A 19,657-nucleotide genomic window follows, 5' to 3' on the forward strand; every position below is an offset into this window, starting at 1 on the left:
TGTTTATACTGCTTGAATAACCAGAGTGATTTTCACAAATGTGCCTTTTGCTCCCAAATACAATTCCAGGTGATATCAAGAGGGGCTAGAACATTATCACAATTACACCTGATTCTTAAGTCCATAAAAAAAATCAGGAATTCGGGGCGCCTGGGTGGCGCAGTCGGTTAAGCATCCGACTTCAGTCAGGTCACGATCTCGCGGTCCATGAGTTCGAGCCCTGCGTCAGGCTCTGGGCTGATGGCTCAGAGCCTGGAGCCTGTTTCCGATTCTGTGTCTCCCTCTCTCTCTGCCCCTCCCCCGTTCATGCTCTGTCTCTCTCTGTCCCAAAAATAAATAAACGTTGAAAAAAAAATTTAAAAAAAAAATCAGGAATAGAATGAAGAGAGACACAGTGTGGTCAGATTAATTGAGCCAGAGCTCCCCAAGAGGGAGTAACAGTATCCTACTGGCAGGCATTGGCAATATGGGGCAGTGGGTGCTTTGGGGAAGTAACAAGAGGTACATTTCGTCTGGACTCTCCCTATGCTGGCAGTGAGGGATTTTTTTCTTGTTTTTCTGCATTTGTTTTTGTCCAAGAGCCCATTCAGGAAAATCTGCAGGCTGGATTTTTTTTTTATCATTCAAAATAAAAATGGTTTCATTGATTTGTCTGGAAAAAATGTTCTTCCTTCAAAGATGACCAACGAGATAACAGGCACTGTTTTTAACACTAAAACATTAACATCTGGACACATTTAAGAAGTAGGGACAAAGTAGGAGGTACTTTTCAGTGTTTCTGTCAGTAAAGCAAATTGTAGTCTAGATTCTAGATCACCATTCTAGATGACCTTGAATTTCCTAGCAAAAACAACTTGAGTTCATACTTTCCTCGATCTGGCCTAGATGAAATCACAGGACACCTCTCAACATACGTATCTATGTTTTGTTTTGCAACAGTGGTGTGCAGTTGCTTTGTTCATCTGCTATAATGAATTTCAAGCTGTGTAATTTTACTAGACAGTCTGCCTTCAAGGTAGTTTGAAGTTGCCTTTCTCTCAATGACAGTATGTCAGCTGCCCACAGATCCTTGTGTTTGTTTGTGAACCACATACCATTTACCCATACCAACCTTCCATCCCATCCCCCTCCCCCAATAAATCACTCAAACACCTTTCTGGAAAAAACAAACCAAACCTCTGGAAGTTACTATGCTTTAAAAAAATAATCTTAGGGGAACCTGGGTGGCTAAGTCAGTTGAGCGTCCAACTTTGACTCAGGTCATGATCTCATGGTTCATGGGTCTGAGCCCCGCATGGGGCTCACAGCTGTCAGTGCAGAGCCTACTTCTCATCCCCTGTCCCCCTCTCTCTCGGCCCCTCCCCTACTCATGCTTTCTCTCAAAAATTAATAAACATTAAAAAAAAGTAATCTTAAGGAAACTCTTGCTACAATGTAGAAGTTCAGCAGAAGGAAAAGCAGCTTTCCAGTTCCTAGTAACTCTCCTTTGGTCTGTCTCTTTAGTCAACTGATATTTCTCAAATGCCTACAGCTAACTATAGTATTCTGTGCTTTTCCTCATGAGAATGAAGTCAAATACCCACCCTGGCAAAGTGGTCATTTCCAAGAAGTGTTTGCAGAAGGATGGGCAGCTCCTTTTCCAGATGAAGCTTAAGGCAGAGCTGGGTCAGCTCTTCCCGGTCCAGAAAGCCTGTCCCTGTGGTGTCACAGCTGCTGTAGACTTCTTTGAGCTGTGAAACATAGTGGTTCTCTTCTTCTTCACCCATCCCATAGCAGGCTGGACATGCCAGGGGGAAAAGAGAAACAAGAGTACACTCTTATTGCCACATGCCACATTTTTTCACTGCTCCAATGAGCCTGGTATGGTGGCACCCAGGGTGGTCCTGTGAGACCTCTACAGGAGAGGTCAGAAACATGTGAATGGGGAGCCAGTCCTTGTTCAAAAGAACCAGAATTTCTTTGTTCTGTAAGAAAATATCTATTATAGAATAATCAGGAAAAAGAGATAGGTATAGAGAACTTAAAATCATCCAAAATTTCACCACCTAAAAATATCATTACTAATATTTTGACAAACATACATTCTAATTTTTCTCTCTCTCTATATATAAGTATGGTATTTTTTTCCTTACTGGTATTTAGTTATAAATACTTTATAAAGTAAAAATGTTACTAAATTTTACTAAATAAAATTATTTACAATAAAAAATGGAAACTCCAATAAAATATATAGAGGATGTTACTTAATCACAAAGGAAAAAGTATATGGATAATAACCATATAAAATGTTCAAATTAAAACAAAGATACTCTTTGCCACTGTCAAATATCAAGAATAAAAACCCCAATGCTAACTGAGGCTATCATCAAAGGGGCCTCTCACATATTTCTGGAGAAAGTGACAATTAAATGCCTTCTGAAATATACTTTGTATACCAAGAAATTTTTAAATAATTGTATTATCTGACCTAGTTATTTCACATACACAATATCTTACAGAAATTCCTTGTACTTCAGGACAGACAAAAACGTAAAAGAAAACAAAATGTCCAACAAAAGAAAACAGATTGCTAAGTTATAGAACAACTATATGGCAGAATAGCCAACAGGCTTAAAAAACACATTTCTGAAAAATATTAAACAGCATAGGAAGTGCAGTTGATAAAATACCAAGCCAGGATAAAAACTTTATAATAATAATAGCTGGCATACGTACTGGTCAGTTCACATACAAAATTCACTTATGTCTAGAACAAATCTATCAAGAGACTTCTGCAATTCTTGGGGGGAAATATAGTAAAAAAAAAAAAAAATACACCAAAATGGTAACAGATGATTTTATGATATTCTACATTTCCATTTTCTATTCTCAACATTTTTATATTTCTCAAAAAATTCTATAAAAAGTGAAACACTTTATAACTAGAAAGATGTTGCTAAGCCGTGTAAAACACTGAGGTCCTAAAGATACTAGGATGAACCATATGATATTGCCAACACTGGAGTTTTCTAACCAACAACAATGGCGACTTCACGCTGGTCAGTATATTATACAGACACAGGACTGTGGACAATTCTGAAAAGAGGAGATGCGATAAGTAAACAAACATGGAAAACTGATCAAGCTCATTAATCATCAAACAATTCATAAACACGAAACAATAAAGTAACATCTCTTACTAATAAGAAACAGCACACGGGGCGCCTGGGTGGCTCAGTCGGTTAAGCGTCCGACTTCGGCTCAGGTCATGATCTCGCGGTCCGTGAGTTCAAGCCCCGCGTCAGGCTCTGTGCTGACTGCTCAGAGCCTGGAGCCTGTTTCAGATTCTGTGTCTTCCTCTCTCTCTGACCCTCCCCCATTCATGCTCTGTCTCTCTCTGTCTCAAAAATAAATAAACGTTAAAAAAAAATTAAAAAAAAAAAGAAACAGCACAATAAATGCCAATTCTATAAAGATATGATTTTTAATGTCAATGGTGTTTGCCCATGCATCATCCAGGAGGGGTAGGGAGGTCTGCATTAGCACAAAACCTGTATGAAGGATTGAAATCTGTTCATATCAATCCCCTCCTCCCTCCACCAAGAGTATCGTCTTACTCAGGGAAACAGTAAAATCAGTGACGTAAAAAAACTGACTTTGAATAGAATCTCCATTATGATCTTATAAGGTGAACTGCCTTCCCTGAGCTCCTGATTAAACACCTGCTGATCAGGTATGAAGACTGCCAGCATCTCAGCCTCAGGTGTGATGCAGGAGTGAAAGGATAACAGGCCTGTTCTATCCACTCATCAAATTATGCGTGCATTCCTAGAAAGAAGCTTGGGGAAGTGATGAAAGGGCATGGATAGGTGGAGCTCTGAACACCTGCCCCATCCCGGACAGTTTTGACTGCAGAAACAACATGGAGTAACATAGATATACATGTAAAAACATCAAGGATAAATCAGAAAACTAAATACCATTACTAACTCAACATCTGTCACACTTCTCATCCGAGGTCAGTCCCCCACCTAAGCTGGGAGCTCTGTCCTTTTGCAAACAGACACCTGTGGTGAGCTGCATACAACTACTGATATTTGCCAATGCTTATTTTTGATAAGCCAGAAGTAAATGGACAGGAGAACATAATGGTAAGAAAGACAAGTGGCAAAATTCAGTATGTGAAAGAGAGTCAAGGAATCAGGGTGAGGAGGGTGAGCAGTGACTAGGAGACCCTGACTGCAGAACCTACCACACACCCACACTTCCCCAGGCAGATGTTCCCCCCACCGCATGCTCTCCCTGTTGCCTTGACTACTAACTATCCTCCCAGCCCCCATCCACCACCACCTGGCCATGCCTCCGCAAATCATGAACACACCTATTGTGAACAATCCTCCAGTTTTTCTATTTTACTTTTAGTTGTAACCAATTCAAGCAATTAAAAGTATATAAACAAAAACAAAACAAAACAAAACAAAGCAAAACAAAAGCCCAACTCCACTCCCAGAGGTAAGCACTGCTTAGAGTGTAGGCTTTCAAATTATTCCCAAGTCTACGAGGTAGATGAACACACAGACCTATATAAATAGATAACACACATGGATAAGCATGTTTTTATGTAAGTGTAACACCATACGTGTTATTTTGCAACTTTTTTTTTTTAATTTTGAAGAAAGAGAAAGTGTGCATAAGTGGGGGAGAGGGACAAATGGGAGAGAAAGAGAGAGAGAGAGACAGAATATCTCATGCAGGCTCCAGGCTTAGCTCAGAGGCCTACTCAGGGCTTGGTCCCACGGCCCTGGGATCATGATCTCAGCTGAGTCAGACATTCAACCAACAACTGAGCCACCCAGGCACCCCTATTTTTCAACTTTTAAAAAATACAGGATATCTGAAAGATCTTTCCATGCCTTCTTCATTTAAAAATTTTTTTAAATGCTTATTTATTTTTGAGACACAGAGAGAGGCAGAGAGAAAGCGAGCATGAGCGGGGGAGGGGCAGAGAGAGAGAGAGAGGGGGACACAGAATCTGAAGCAGGCTCCAGGTTCTGAGCTGTCAGCACAGAGCCTGAAGTGGGGCTCAAACCCATGAACGGTGAAATCATGACCTGAGCCAAAGTCAGACGCTTAAATGACTGAGCCACCCAGGTGCCCCTCTAAGGATTGTCTTAGAGATGCGGGGCATCTCCAGGATTTTTTCTTACAAAACCTTCCTCCGGCCCTCAACACCCCAGGAGGACTCTTCATGAGTCCTGAAGGGGCAAACCAAACCATGTCCTGCAGAGTGTGCCCTTGGTTGGTGCAGGAGTGTCCCTGGAGAAGGCAGGCTTGGCTGTTTTCCCCAGGGCTGAGCAAGAAGAGAAGAACCATCTTCCTCTCCCAGCCTTAGGCAAGTCCTGCATCAACACCATCCTGGAGGGCCACACACTCCCTCCACCACATGTTATTTTTGTTGCCACAGGGACTTAAGGTCCCTGTTGAGATGTAGCTTTCCCTTTCTACACAGTTTCAAACTGGGGCCTGAGGCACCCTGGCTGTCCATGAAGGTGCAGTCTGTATGCAGAGGGCCCACTGGTGGCGAGTCTCCCCTGGTGAAAGGGGGTCCACAGCCTGCCACAACCCAAAGCCTTGCTGAAATAAGGAGAGGTGCAAAGAAGTAAGTACTGAGACTACAGACACCAGAGAAGCAACAAGACTTAGAAAGAAGAGTAGCAGCTCCTTCTTCATCACCCACAAGAGCTGCGTTCACAGTTCATCTTCAAATGTCACCAGGCTCCACCAAGTCTGGGGCTGTCTCTGGAGGCCTAGGATGCTCCTACCTCATTTCCTCTGGGACCACAGAATCACATTTTTGAGGCCTGGCTGGGATTTCTAGAAAACAGAAGGAACTTCCCATCTGACTAAACAGACCACAGAAAGGACAGGCCAGCAGGGCCTGGTTTTGAAGAGAGCAGCACTAACTCTTTGAACAGCCTCTGCTCCCACAGGACCTAGTACAGCATCCCCCTCAGGCCCGTTTTCATTGGCTCACAGCAGAACATCCAGTGTACCCAAAATGAGTCTATGAGGCAAAACTGCAAAGGAAACCTGACCTCGGTAAAATGCAAACAGATTCAGGTTCTGAAAACAGATTTAGCCTCTTCATAAGAGGCTGAATGCCAGAAGCACATTTCAGTTAAGTAGAACAGCCACTCTGTCTACAGGGAGGCAGGCCCAGAGTACCCAGAACTCCTTCTAGGGTCTCCCCCACATGCCAGGTTATGATAAAGTCTCTAGAGAACCTCTTCTGAGAGGCTACATGTTTTCCTGAGAGGGGACACCCATCAGTAACAGGGTACACAATCAGTGAGTGCAAAGCAAGACCTTGGGGGTGGGAGGAAAATCAAGAAAATGTAAATGGGAAACAGGCCAAATCCTCAGGCCACCAGGCTGCCATCCAATGACCCAACACCAGGAGGGTGTGACTGGCATAGTCCTCCCAAGCTCCACACCCCACCTGCCCTCTGGGCCACAAGGCAGACAGGAACTGAGGAAGGGCTTTCTCCAATCCCAGAGCTGACCTCAGTGCAGGTCTGTAGTGCATTTTGTCAAATGCTTCAAATGCCCGAAATGTTTTGGGTTTTACATTTTTATGCTGGACATTCTATAATGAGCCCAGAGCAATACATGATGCTGTAATTTAGCTATTTTAAAGGGAAGGTCACCAGCATTATAGACCCACTTAATATCAGAGTTGCTGCATCCCAGACCTTCCCAGGACAGGTCAGGTCTAGGCTGGGGTGGGCCAAGAAGGGGAAGAGTGGGGAGCACACTCTAGGGCATTCACCCAGGAGAGGGGGGCATTCCCAGTGGGGCAGGTAAGCTGAAAAGCCTTCCCAATACCTGCACTGTCAAAGAGGATATATCAAGAAAATCAAGGTCAGCAAACCCTCACATGTTCCCACATCACACTGGACCTGCCAGAGGTGGAACATACCTGCAGGAACTCCTACCCCATGATTCCAGAACTGGGCAGAACTCAGGTGTGGGAGCTGGAGGTTAAAGGGCTCCAGAGGGCCCTCCCAGGAGCAATGAGAAGCCAGCCCTCTTCTTGGCAGAACTTACTTGTCTGCCTACACACCTCCATGAAAAGGTTAACACAGGGCAAGGACCCAAACACTCAACCCCACATCGCCTAGGTTATACCTAGTTTTGCTCAATACACAGTTGAATTCCTGGCAATTCAGAAACACTCCTTTCCTCTCTTTTCCCTCATCATGTGAATCTAAGACATTGCACCCAAGAGAGCAGATATTTCATCTACCAGCCATGCAGATACAGGCAAGAGAGGTAATTCAGGTCAGCAGTACTACAAGTCAGGCAAAAAAAGATATGCTAACACATTTCCTAACCCCCACCCAAAGCAATGTCCAGCCATGTTTTCAAAATAAAGGGAAAAAGGAGGCACTGCCTCTACTCATGTATGCCCTATGGACACTTCCCAGGATGTGGGAAGGGTCTTTCTGTAGCTTCTGGAATACCACATAACAAACCTCAGTGGTAAAATAGTTCGCTATACTGGCCAGGAAGGCTTGGAAGAACTCCAAGGCTTCCTTCACCTGGAAAGCATGGCCTGGGTACAGGTCTAGTCCACCAGTACAGAGGAGCCATGTAGACCTCCATGGCTTCCTCTGCATTCAGGAGTCTCAGAAAAGGGCTTGAGTGACAAAACTAGACACTGTAAACATCACAGAATTATGGAAAGTCTCAGAAATAGTGGGGAAGCATGAAAAGGGGCTTCAAAATTCTGATGTTCACACACACACCCCATTTGCTGGAATGTGGAGGTAGTGATTTGGGAGGTGGTACATGCAGAAGGGGAGACCCAAGACATACACACAGGCACTGTCCTGCCCCACCCCACAAAGAAAAACTAATATCCACAGAGAGAGAGAAAGGAAAATCATTAAAGTCATCACAGACAATAGACTATTAAACAAAGGTATGATTAAGACATCAAGGGAGGTTTCTTGGACATTGACATATTACAGTTGCAACAAAAAAATTCAATAGCAAGACTGGAAACTACAAACAAGGAAATCTTCCATGAAGTGCATCTAAATGACGGGGCGCCTGGGTGGCTCAGTTGGTTAAGCATCCAACTTTGGTCATGATCCGGTCATGATCTCGCGGTTTGTGAGTTCGAGCCCCACGTTGGGCTCTGTGCTGGAGCTCAGAGCCTGGAGCCTGCTTCTGATTCTGTGTCTCCTCCTCTATCTGCCCCTCCCAGGCTCATGCTCTGTCTCTCTCTGTCTCTCACAAATAAACATTAAAAAAATTTTTTTAAGAAAAGTATATTTAAAGTGTGTCTAAATGAGATACGATTACATGATGAGGAAAAGACAGTCTCTTCAATAAATTCTGTTGCAGGGTGCCTGGGTGGCACGGTGGGTTAAGCGCCTGACTTCCGCTCAGGTCATGATCGCATGGTTCATGAGTCTGAGTTCCACATCAGGCTGTCTGCTGTCAGCAGAGTCCATTTCAGATCCTCTGTCTCCCTCTCTCTCTGCCCCTCCCCCCCCTTAAAAATAAACATTAAAAAATATATAAATAAATGGTGTTGGTAAATTGAAGAAAGAATAAAGAATGAAGTTTGACCCTTACCTCATACCATACACAAAAAACTAACTCACAATGGATTCAAGTTCTAAATTAAAAATCTAAACCTATAAAACTTTTAAAAGAAAACACAGAGGAAAAGTTTCATGATGTTAGATTTGGTAACAGTTTCTTACATATGATACTAAAGCACAGGCAACAAAAGCAAAAACAGGCAAATGGTATTATATCAAATTTAAGAACTTCTACACATCAAAGAAAAAAAGAGTGAAGAGGCAATCTATGTACTGACTGGGACAAAATAATTGTTAACCATATCTGATAAAAGGTTAATAACCAGAACATATCAAGAACCCCTACAACTCAATAACAAAAGACAGGTGATCCCATTTAAAAAATGGGCAATGGATTTGGAGAGACATTTCTCCAAAGAAGATATAAAATGGCTGACAAATGGCCAAACATATAAAAAAGGTGCTCAACACCTCTCATCATTCTCACATGCATTAGGATGGCCACTATAAAAAACAAAACAGAAAACAGGTGTTGGTGAAAACGTGGAAAAACTGGAACAATACACAGCACTGTTGGTGAAAAATGATGCAGCCACTATGGAAAATTGTATGACGGGTCCTCAAAAATCTAAAAATAGAAACTATATGATCCAGCAATTCTACTTCCATGTATATAGCCAAAGGAATTGAAAGCAAGATCTCAGAGATATTTGCGCACCCATGTTCACTGCATCATTATTCACAATCGCCAAGAGGTAGAAGCAACCCAAATGTCCATCAACAAATGAGTAAAGAAACTGTGGTATATCCACACAGTGGAATGTTATTCAGCCTTAAAAAGAAAGAAACCCTGTCACATACTACAACACAGCTGAACCCTGCGGGTGTTCAGTTTATGCCAGTCACAAAAGGACAAATACTGTGTGATTCCACTTGCATAGATGTTTAGTCAAATCATGGAAACAGTGGTGGTTGCCAGGGGCCGGGGGGAGGAAGGAGCTGTTCTGTGGGTATAGAGTTTGTGTCACAAGATGAAAAAGTTATTGAGATCTGTTACACAACAATGTGAATACTGAACTGTACATTTAAAAATGATTGATTGGGTAACTTTTATATTATGTATTTTTTATAATTAAAATTAAAAATAAAGTTTTCACAAAGAAAAATAATTCACAATTTGATGGCTTACTTTCCGAAATTGTCTGGCTTACTTTCTGAAATTGCTCTATGGTACTGTTATCTAGATTTTCTCTTTCCTTAGCAACAACAACAAAATAACAATCCCAAAGCTCCAGGCATCCTCTAAAAGTCCAGGAAAGGGAACCAGTTGAAGGGAAGGGGGATTATTGGAATAATACAAGACTTTTCCTTTTTTTTTTTTTCTTTCAAATTTCTGTTTAAATTCTACTTAGTTAACATACAGTGCAATATTGGTTTCTGGAGTAGAATTCAGTGATTCATCACTTACGTATAACACCTAGTGCTCATCATAACAAGCACCCTCCTTAGTATCCACCATCCATCTAGCCCATTGCCCCATCCATATCCCTCCATCAACCCTCAGTTTGTTCTCTATTGTCAAGAGTCTCTTGTGGTTTGTTTTCCATTCTCTCTTCTCCTCCCCTCCCCCCACCTCCCATATGTTCATCTGTTTTGTTTCTTAAATTCCACATATGAGTGGGGTGCCTGGCTGGCTCAGTCAGTTAAGTGTCCAGCTTTTGGTTTCGGCTCAGGTCATGGTCTCATGGTTTGTGGGTCTGAGTCCCTCATTGGGCTCCATTCTGGCAGTGTGGGGCTTATTTGGGATTCTCAATCTCTCTGCCCCACACTGATTGCTCTCTCTCAAAATAAATAAACAAACTTTATTTTTAAAAATTCCACATGAGTGAAATCATATGGTATTTGTCTTTCACTGACTTATTTCGCTTAGCATAATATACTCCAGCTCCATCCACGTTGTTGCAAATGGCAAGATTTCATTCTTTTTGATCACCAAGTACTATTCCATTACACGCGCACACACGCGCGCGCGCGCGCACACACACACACACACATTCTTTATCCATTCATCAGTGAGTGGACATTAATATAGGAGTTTTCCAAGCAGACAGATGGCAAAGTCCTCTCACATGGGACAACAAATAAAAAATATCCACATCTGGCTCAGTCAGTTAAGTATCCAACTCTTGGTTTTGGCTCAGATCATAATCTCATGGTTCGTGAGTTTAAGCCCCACATTGGGCTGTATGCTGACAGTATGGAGCCTATTTGGAATTCTCTCTCTCTCCCTCTCTTCCTGCTCCTCCTTCACTTTCTCTCTCTCCCTCTCAAAATTAATAAACTTAAAAAAACAATAAAACCACCCACACCACCTTATGAAACTTCTGAACAAGCAAACAAACAAATCCTCACAGCATCCAGAGAAGCAAGAGTACTCACAGAACCAGGCAGTAGAATTAGCGTGGGCTGTTGGCAGCAAGACTAAAAGCCCTCATGAAACCAGGTCCTGACATCCCGAGTAAAGATCACTTTCAGCCTCATCTGGAAGCTACCAGACATGTACTTCAGCAAAATGAGGGATTAACCAAGAAAGAGGGAGATGCGGGATCTAGGATCTGGGTCCCATTCAAGTGGTGGAAACCATTCTGGGAGGGCAGCCCTGGGGCTGTGCCAGAGGACAACCCACACAAACCAACAACAGAAGGAACCCATAGGTCCTGTGTGCCTGTGACCATCTAGAAAACAATGTGGATGGGTTTCTGACAGAGCTGATGGAGTATGTGGGAAAAAATAAGGATAAGTTCATTAAAAAGTAAAAACCAAAAAAACATTAACCTCTCTATAAAGCCATGCTTGGAACAAGAATGGAAATGTAATCAGGCCCCAGCTGCATGTCAGTGTGGCAGTCAGGCAGGGCCACCCTCTGTGGGAGTGACAGGGAAACCTCGAGGTGGAGGTGCCATCTGAGGTAAGAGCCCTGGACTGTTGCAAAGGGAGTGGGGCAGGGGAGGAAGGGACAGTGACAGCAGGAAAGATGTGGTTATCTCAGGAGGCACTACCCAGTTTTCAGCAGAGTGGTATTTCACAGGCCTCCATAAAAAAGAGCTTCAGATTGGAATCAAACACTTCCATTCATTCATTCATTCATTCATTCATTCATTCATTCATGGACAGAGTAATAAAGGGAGAGTGCATGCATATTGGGGAGGAGCAGAGAGAAAGAGGCAGAGAGAGAGTCCCAAGCTTGGGATATGGGGCTTGAACTCATGAACCACAAGATCATGACCTGAGCCAAAGTCGAATGCTTAAGTGACTGAACCACTCAGGTGCCACTTCCAATTTTGCTGGGTACTTTCCCTTCCCACCCTCCATCCCTGGGAACCTGCCCTGTACTCACCCCCATGGTAAGGTCCACAAAGCCAGCACACTGCCACATGCAGAGACATGCCCTGGATTATAGCAGGATTCTCGTAGACTCATGACACCAAGGCTTTTCTTTCCAGGAAGCAACTTTATTCATGCCGACACAGGTTCAGAGTGTTTGTACCCAAAAAACTGAGCTCCAATTGTCTTAAGTGGACCCAAGTAAAATATATTCAGTGCTTAAGCTAATTTAAGTTTGTTGGTTTGAGACAGACCTGTTTATCAACATTAAGCAGAAAAAACTTTTATTCTACTTAGGTTTGCTGAAGGTCAAATAAGCTCATGTTATCTCTGTTTCAGTTTGTTAGCAAAAGGATGACTTACAGTAATGGTTAACTTTGTCTCATAGTTTTCACAGGTAATTGTTAAGATAGCTTTCAGTCTTTTGTAACCTAAAACATTAAAGTTTGGCTTGCATGATAAATTGGGATTGAATTCATTGGATATCTAATGAGATAAAAGGTTAAAGCACTAATTACTAGATATAGGTTTGTGCTTTTGACTTGTTGCAGAGAAATTAAGGGTATTTGGATCTGTTGGAAAACATGCTTTGTGCTTAATTGATTCATAGGTTTGCCATCTAAGGAATTCTGATGTAACAGTTCACAATTGGTTTCTACTTAGTTTTCACTGGAGACTAAGGTTTCTAAGAGTTAAAATTCTACTAAATGTAGTTAAGGCTGATGGAAATAAGGAAAGCAACTCTGCATGTAGAAAAGTAGATGTGTAAGAAAGATGTAAGAAATGGAAATATGTTTTTTGTTCAAGGTAAAAGAAAGTAGTTTTCTCCTGAGACTGGTTGTTTGGAGAAAAAGGGCTTAGGTCAAAACCTGAAAGCAAAGGAAAGTTGTAGAAGGTTTGTGAAGGGAAATTTATAGAAGGAAATTTTATGTGTGGTCAGGACGGACTAAGGTTAAAATAAATGGATTTTAAAAGTACACTGGTTTAAGATTAAAATTCCTCCTCCTTTGACTCAAAGGCTGGGAAAATAGTGGCAATACCCTTGATGCCAGCTTCAAAATCCTCCATATTTGTGTTGTTCTTGTTTAGCAGAGGAATGGAATATGAGGAATGCCATATGAGGGATAATGATATATGAAGGGCTTTTACTGGGATACACAGGAACCATTTTACTAAACTTAGCCCATTATATGCCAAAAATGGATATCCACATGGCTGGAGGCATTGAGGAGCCAGTTATGCAGGCCTCACCCCAGGTGGTGCAGAAAAGGAGGGAGAAAGGGAAGGCAGAAGACCTGAGGTGCTAGCAGAAGGCAGAGAAAGAGAATTCCCAGTTTTAAATCTTGTCAGCTCAGACACAGGAGCAGACTCCAGGGTTGTTTTGTTTTGTTTTGTTTTGTTTTGTTTTGTTTTGTTTTCCACTAGTAGAATTAGGCAGTCCATGTCAGTCCGGAGAAAAGAGGGAATTTCCCCTAAAAAAAAAAAGGGAATTTTGGCAGATGCTTGGGAATGTTCCTTAAAGTCCCCATTCTGAGGTAGAATAACCAGAGACAGTTGGCTCTAGTTATCATAGTCATTGACCCAGGAAATGAATGAGAGAGAAGTCCCCACACACAGTCACACAGTGACTCCAACCTGCCACCCAGTGCCTTAGAGTTGCAGTTTTGTTCCCTATTCATTATGGAACTATTTGGGCAACTCTGGGAGGTGATCGGGCCCCCCTTCTGCCTTTTTGGGGCAGGTCTACCAAAACAAACCAAGGTTCTGATGGGTGGCACTCCCTGAGCTGATTCCTGGGCCTCACGGGTTCCACTGGGTACACACAGGGTCCTCACCCTAGTGTGCTAAGAGGGGCTGGTCTCCTATGTATCAAGTGGCCTGCTGGCACCAGGCGAGGTTGCTTCTCCTGGTGCTCCAAGGTCATACCCCGGTGGCAAAGGAGGTTGAAACACAACGTCTCCAAATCCCAGACGAGCCCCCAAGAGATGAAACAGGATTCTCACACAAAGAGTTCTGACACCAAGGCTTTTCTTTCCAGGAAGCAACTTTATTCATGCCAACATGGGCTCAGAGGGTTTGTACCCAAAAAAACTAAGCCTCAAACGCCACATGGTGTAGGCTTTTATGCATTTTCTACTTGTCTCCCATAATGGGTAACGTATTGACACACAGTCTGATTGTGTGGTCTCATGTTACAGGGTCATGAAGGATGTCACATTTGCACATAGCCAGGTTGCCTTCCCTTATCTTGAGGTCTTTTCTTACCACATTCCTTAGGGAGGGGGCTCTACCAAGGGATCAGGGGCTGGGGTTATCTGAGTGAAAGACACCCTGACTCCAGACACTGGTGACTGGCCTGCACTTGAGTGAGCTCTGGCTCATCCCAATGCTACAGTATCAACAAAGATAAACGTGTCACCATCCACAACAGGAGTAAAGAGCAGGCAGGTCAGTGTGGCTTTCCCTCATCACTGGTCCTCTAAGTGGGGTGACTGCTATGATTGCTAGTTAAGGCAACTTTGGGTTTTCATCTTCTAAGAGAACAAGACAAACCCTGTGGAGTACCTCCACCCCACGTGTGCTCTTGCCTTATGACATCCTGAAAAGATCTCATTCCAGCAGAGCTGATGACCCCCCAAAAACAGCAGGTCTGCTATCCCCAGTTTGAGTATCTACTGCTGCTGATTTCCTGATCACAGAGACTTACCTCTTGTAAAAATGCTACAAGGCATATTTTTATTTTCCCCACAAAATGATTTACATCAAAATTTGATTTCTGAGTTCTCTTAGTTCATCCAAGCTTCCTCTGGATGTGGACCTGGTGTAGACAGTATACAACATACAGGGTGTCCCCAGCAGATGGTCATCTTCCGTGGCTCATCTACCTGTGGCTGGCCAAGTAGATGGCCACAGTGCTGGGCAGGGATAGGGTGCTGCAGGCTCACACACGACGGGGTGGTGGAGCACATCAGCCTGCTCCTGCACAATCCCTTCACACTGGTTTTCAATATTTGACCATACAGTGTGAACTTTGCCTTTTGGTGTCTGGTAGGTACTTAATACAAGTTATCAAAATGAACACTGAAATAGACTGGATTGGGGTCAATTCCCTTAAGAGAAGGCTGAAGCCCCATAATCAGAACCTCTGAGCCTCCAAGCATCTGACTTCTCTTGAAACCCCGCTGTCTGCATATTAACAAGGTCAGCTACAACAGCATAGGGTAAGGAAGGAATTCAGAGAAAGGCCATCTTCCTCCTGCCATGGTAAATAGAGAGGGCCAAGGATTCTGTGCAAACTTTGAAGCATCAGAACCTTTCTGACCCATGTAGACAACCCTAAATGACCCAAGACATTGCCAACACTGTCTTCACAGCTAAGGTGACCCAGTGCCCTTTCCTTGTACTCACTGCAAGGCTGCAGGACCTCCAAAGCAGCCCAACTCTGGGCAAGTCCCAGCTTCTATCAAAAACTGGGTCTAAAATACCTCCTTTGCTGGGCTGCTGAGGGGCTAGTTACAGAAAATGCCAGATGCTAGGGGCACCTGGGTGGCTCAGTCAGTTGAACATCAGACTCTTGATTTCGGCTCAGGTCATGATCCCAGGGTCGTGGGATCAAGCCCTACATCAGGCTCCACACTGAGTGTGGAGCCTGCTTGAGGTTCTCCCTCTCTTCCCCCTGCCCGCCTCCTTCCCTACTCATGCACTCTAAAATAAAAAACAAAACAAAAGATAATGCCAGGTGCTAGATACCCAGGCGACTTATCCTTCGTGTTCATTGTAATACCACCACTAACAGCACTGGAATTACTGTTCCCACACATAGGTTCACAGTTTTAATGCTGCTCAAATCCTATTTGTAGAACTGCCTGACTGCATACTGCCTCTTCTTCTGTCCTTCCCTCCCTCCCCAGAAAGCCACCAACCTAAATTACAAAACACTGAGAAGTGGCCTTAACCCAGCCCTCCACCCAGCAGGGACCCTACAGCACCTTAGCTGTGGGAATCTTCTGTTTACACTCCCCAAAGCCTATGTGTGAGGGCAGAAGCCAGAACCCCCTTCCCCTGTAATCCTTCCACAGACCCAGTGGAAGGAGGAAGGAAACACAGGGAGAGCCTTCTCTGCACCCTCAAGCAGGGCCTGGCCTGGTCCCACAGTGACCCGTCTGTCAGCACTGCCAACCCCCGCCCCCCCTGCTTGCTCCCAGGTGGCCCCAGGCCTACTCACATGTAAAGTACAGGCCTCACAGTAGAGTGGTTGTTATAAATAATAAACATTCCCCAGGGTTCAATGGCTTCTTCAGTTTCCTCTTCATCCAAACTGAATTAATCTTCCTTTGCATTCCACATATGCATAAAATGTTTGCACAGCAAGCCACCTGAAAACCTGGCCCCATTCAGCAGCTGACTGCTGAACTGGGGACAATATCCCAGATAAAGAAGAACACTTGATTTCTTAAGGTTTTATATAAAATTCTGAAATCCAAATCAGTAGAATCTCAATAATTCTAATGCTATAAAGTTTAATTTAAAATCACATACACTTTGCTATCAGGTGAAACAAATCCCTGTTTTTACCTCAAGGAGAAAAACCTGCCCCCAAACAAACTGGATATTGGCCCTGAGACAGATGATGTAGGTGGGCAATCCACATGACCATGCAGCCCTCTGGAGGCAAACAGAGCAAGGTGTTGGTTTGCATGTAATTGACACACAATGATGAGAGAACTTAATCTGTGCCCTGAGAAACTCCTTCAGTATTGAGGAAAGAGAAGAGAAAGGTGGTCTCTCAGAAGCAGCTATGGTGTTTGATGTTTGAGGGCCTAGAGTATTGTATTGCAAAGGGGAAATAATTCCAAACAAGGCCCTCCATAAAAACCTGCTCACCTAGAAAGAATGGAACCAAGGGCAGCCATTCTAGATTGGTTCATTCTTTATCTGGAAAGATGTTACAATCCTGATAAAATATTAAAGCCCGTCCTTGGGTTCCAGTGGAGCAGACCTCAGTGCCACTTTAAAAACAGCCTTGCAGTTTTTAATGAACCTTCATACTTTGGCAGTTCTGAGTTTTTTGGATTAATTTCAGCATTAACTTTTCTTGTTTTTCAAAATTTATACTGTGTATTTACTTTGCCTACATGGGTCCTAAATATCTCAGCAATAAGGCTTGAGTAGCTATCATTTTTAACAACGGGATTTTTCAGTGCCAACAATGTAAAAATAAGCTGATAACTTCATTTAATCAGCAATTACCATACTATGTCCTTTTCCTACAAAGCAGACAGACTAAAAACTTTAAGGATATCAAATTCTGGAACTGTCCTAATACAACCATTTTTCTGGGGTCTCATAAAGAAGACATTGTGGCACACAGTGATGGCAGACCCTAGTGTCAGTCTCCAGTTTTACTATGGGCACTTTCCACCTCTGTGACCTTGAACAAGTTATTTCACCTCTCTGTGCCTCAGTACCTAATTAAGAGACTGTGAGAATTAGTAATTGTTAAGCTTGTTAACATGTCAATATTGAGACCAGTGTTGCACACAGTTGGTACTGAATAAACACTGGCATCTCCTCTGGCACACAGGCACAAGTGCCTGGGGCAGCACACACACCTGTAATATCTACAAACCAGATAGGTGTCCACAGCTTTCAAAATAAATTATATATAGAAAATCTTGTAAATTCCTATTACATGCCAATATATGTAAATAAAGATTTATTTTTAATAAAACTATACATAAAATTATATATATAAAAGAATATAACATGATAATTTGATACACATATACAGTGAAACAATTACTACAGTCAAGCTAATTAAGATACCTTCTCCTCAGAGTTACCATTTTTTGTGTGTGTGATGTGAGCTCCTAAAATCTACTCTCTTAGCAAATTTCCACTATTCAAAACAGTATTATTACAACTATAGTCATCATGGTATATATTAGGTCTCCAGACCTACTCATCTTATATAACAACTTTATACCCTTTGAGCAGTATCTTCCCAGTTCCAAAGATTTTTATAGCCACGAGTACTATTATTTGTGCCAGGACTACAGCTATAGACCCCAAATTTATATGTCTACCCATGTGATTATAAACTATCTAAACAATATACACACATGAAGTTATCCACATATTGTTCTATGCACCTAAAATGAGCTTACTCTGTGTTAATCCAATGCAATCACATGTGTCCTCAGAGACAGGCAAAGGAGTTTTGAAAGAGAAGAGGAGGCAATGTGACCATAGAAGCAGAGACTGGGGTGATGCAGTCTTAAGCCATGGAATGCCTACAGCCACCAGAAGCTAAAACAGGGAAGGATCAAATTCTCCCCCGGAATCTGCAGAGTGACCCTGTCAACACCTTTTGGACTTCTGGGCTCCATAAGTATAAGAGAATAAATTTCTGTTGTACAGTTCATGGTCATTTGTTACAGCAGCCCTAGGAAACTAACACAACATCCCATGTCTTTTTTTAACTTTTTTTTTTAATGTTTATTTTTGAGAGAGGGACGGAGGGAGGGAGGGAGGGAGAGAGAGAGAGAGAGAGAGAGAGAGCAAGCAGGGGAGGGACAGAGAAAGACAGAGACAGAATCTGAACCAGGCTCTAGGCTCTGAGCTGTCAGCCCAGAGCCTGACATGGGCTCGAACTCACTAATTGTGAGATCATGACCTGAGCCGAAGTCGGAAGCTCAACTGATTGAGCCACCCAGGCGCCCCACAACATCCCATGTCTTAATATTGTTAATATGGCAATACCCCTAAACTGGTCTACAGACTCAATGCAACTCCTACCAAAATTCCAGCTGGCTTCTTTAAAGAAATTGACCAGCAGATCTTAAAAAATTTATATGGAAATAAAAGGGACCCAGAATTGCCAAAACAATCTTAGAAAAGAATGAAAAACGTGGAGGACTCTCACTTCCCAATTTGAAAGCTTATCACAATGGTACAGTAGCCAAGATGGTATGGTTCTGGCATATAAACAGACAAGCAGACCAATAGAATAATATTCAGAGTCTGGAAATAGAATCTCCATGTACAGTAAATTGATTTCAACAAAGAAGCCAAAACAATTCAGTGGGGAAAAACAAGTCTTTTCATCATATGGTACTGAGACAACTGGATAGCCACATGCAAAAGAATCAAGTGGAACCTCTACCTCACATCATATATAAAAACTAACCTTAAATGGATCAAAAACCCAAATGTAAGAGCTAAAACTATAAAATGCTTAGGAGAAAACACAGGAGTAAATCTTCTAAAGAAGTAAAATGACCTTTATTTAGGCAACGTTGTATCTTTGATTAGATAGAACACCAAAAGCACAAGTAACCAAAGGAAAATAAAAAAGGTAAGCTGGACTTCATCAAAATTAAAATTTGTTGTACTGCAAATGACATAATCATAAAATGAAGAGACAGAAAACATTTGCAGATTCTGTATCTGAAAAGGGACTTGGGTTTAGAATATATAAAGAATTCTTGCAGCTCTATAATAAAAGCACAAATAACCCAATTAAAAAATGGGGAAAGGATCTGAATAGATATTTCTCCAAAGGAGACACAAATGACCAAAGATGCTCTACCTCTTTAGCCATCAGAGAAATGCATATCAATACCACAATGATGGCACAAAAACAGACACATAGACCAATGGAATAGAATAGAAACCCC

At 42.6% G+C, this 19,657-nt stretch overlaps 1 protein-coding gene across 2 annotated transcripts in view; it reads right to left on the reverse strand.

Annotated features, from left to right (window-relative positions):
• Positions 1–19,657, reverse strand: part of NINL (ninein like) — a 182,216-nt gene that overhangs the window by 99,446 nt on the left and 63,113 nt on the right. For both annotated transcript variants that reach the window (XM_040447923.1, XM_040447922.1), the window contains exon 3: positions 1,584–1,777. In XM_040447923.1, the coding sequence (XP_040303857.1) occupies positions 1,584–1,777 (194 nt within the window). The remainder of the gene's footprint in view (positions 1–1,583; positions 1,778–19,657) is intronic.

Source organism: Herpailurus yagouaroundi, unplaced genomic scaffold (assembly GCF_014898765.1).
Source record: "Herpailurus yagouaroundi ecotype Mexico unplaced genomic scaffold, PumYag 196, whole genome shotgun sequence".
In the NCBI taxonomy this organism is placed as follows: Eukaryota; Metazoa; Chordata; class Mammalia; order Carnivora; family Felidae; genus Herpailurus; species Herpailurus yagouaroundi.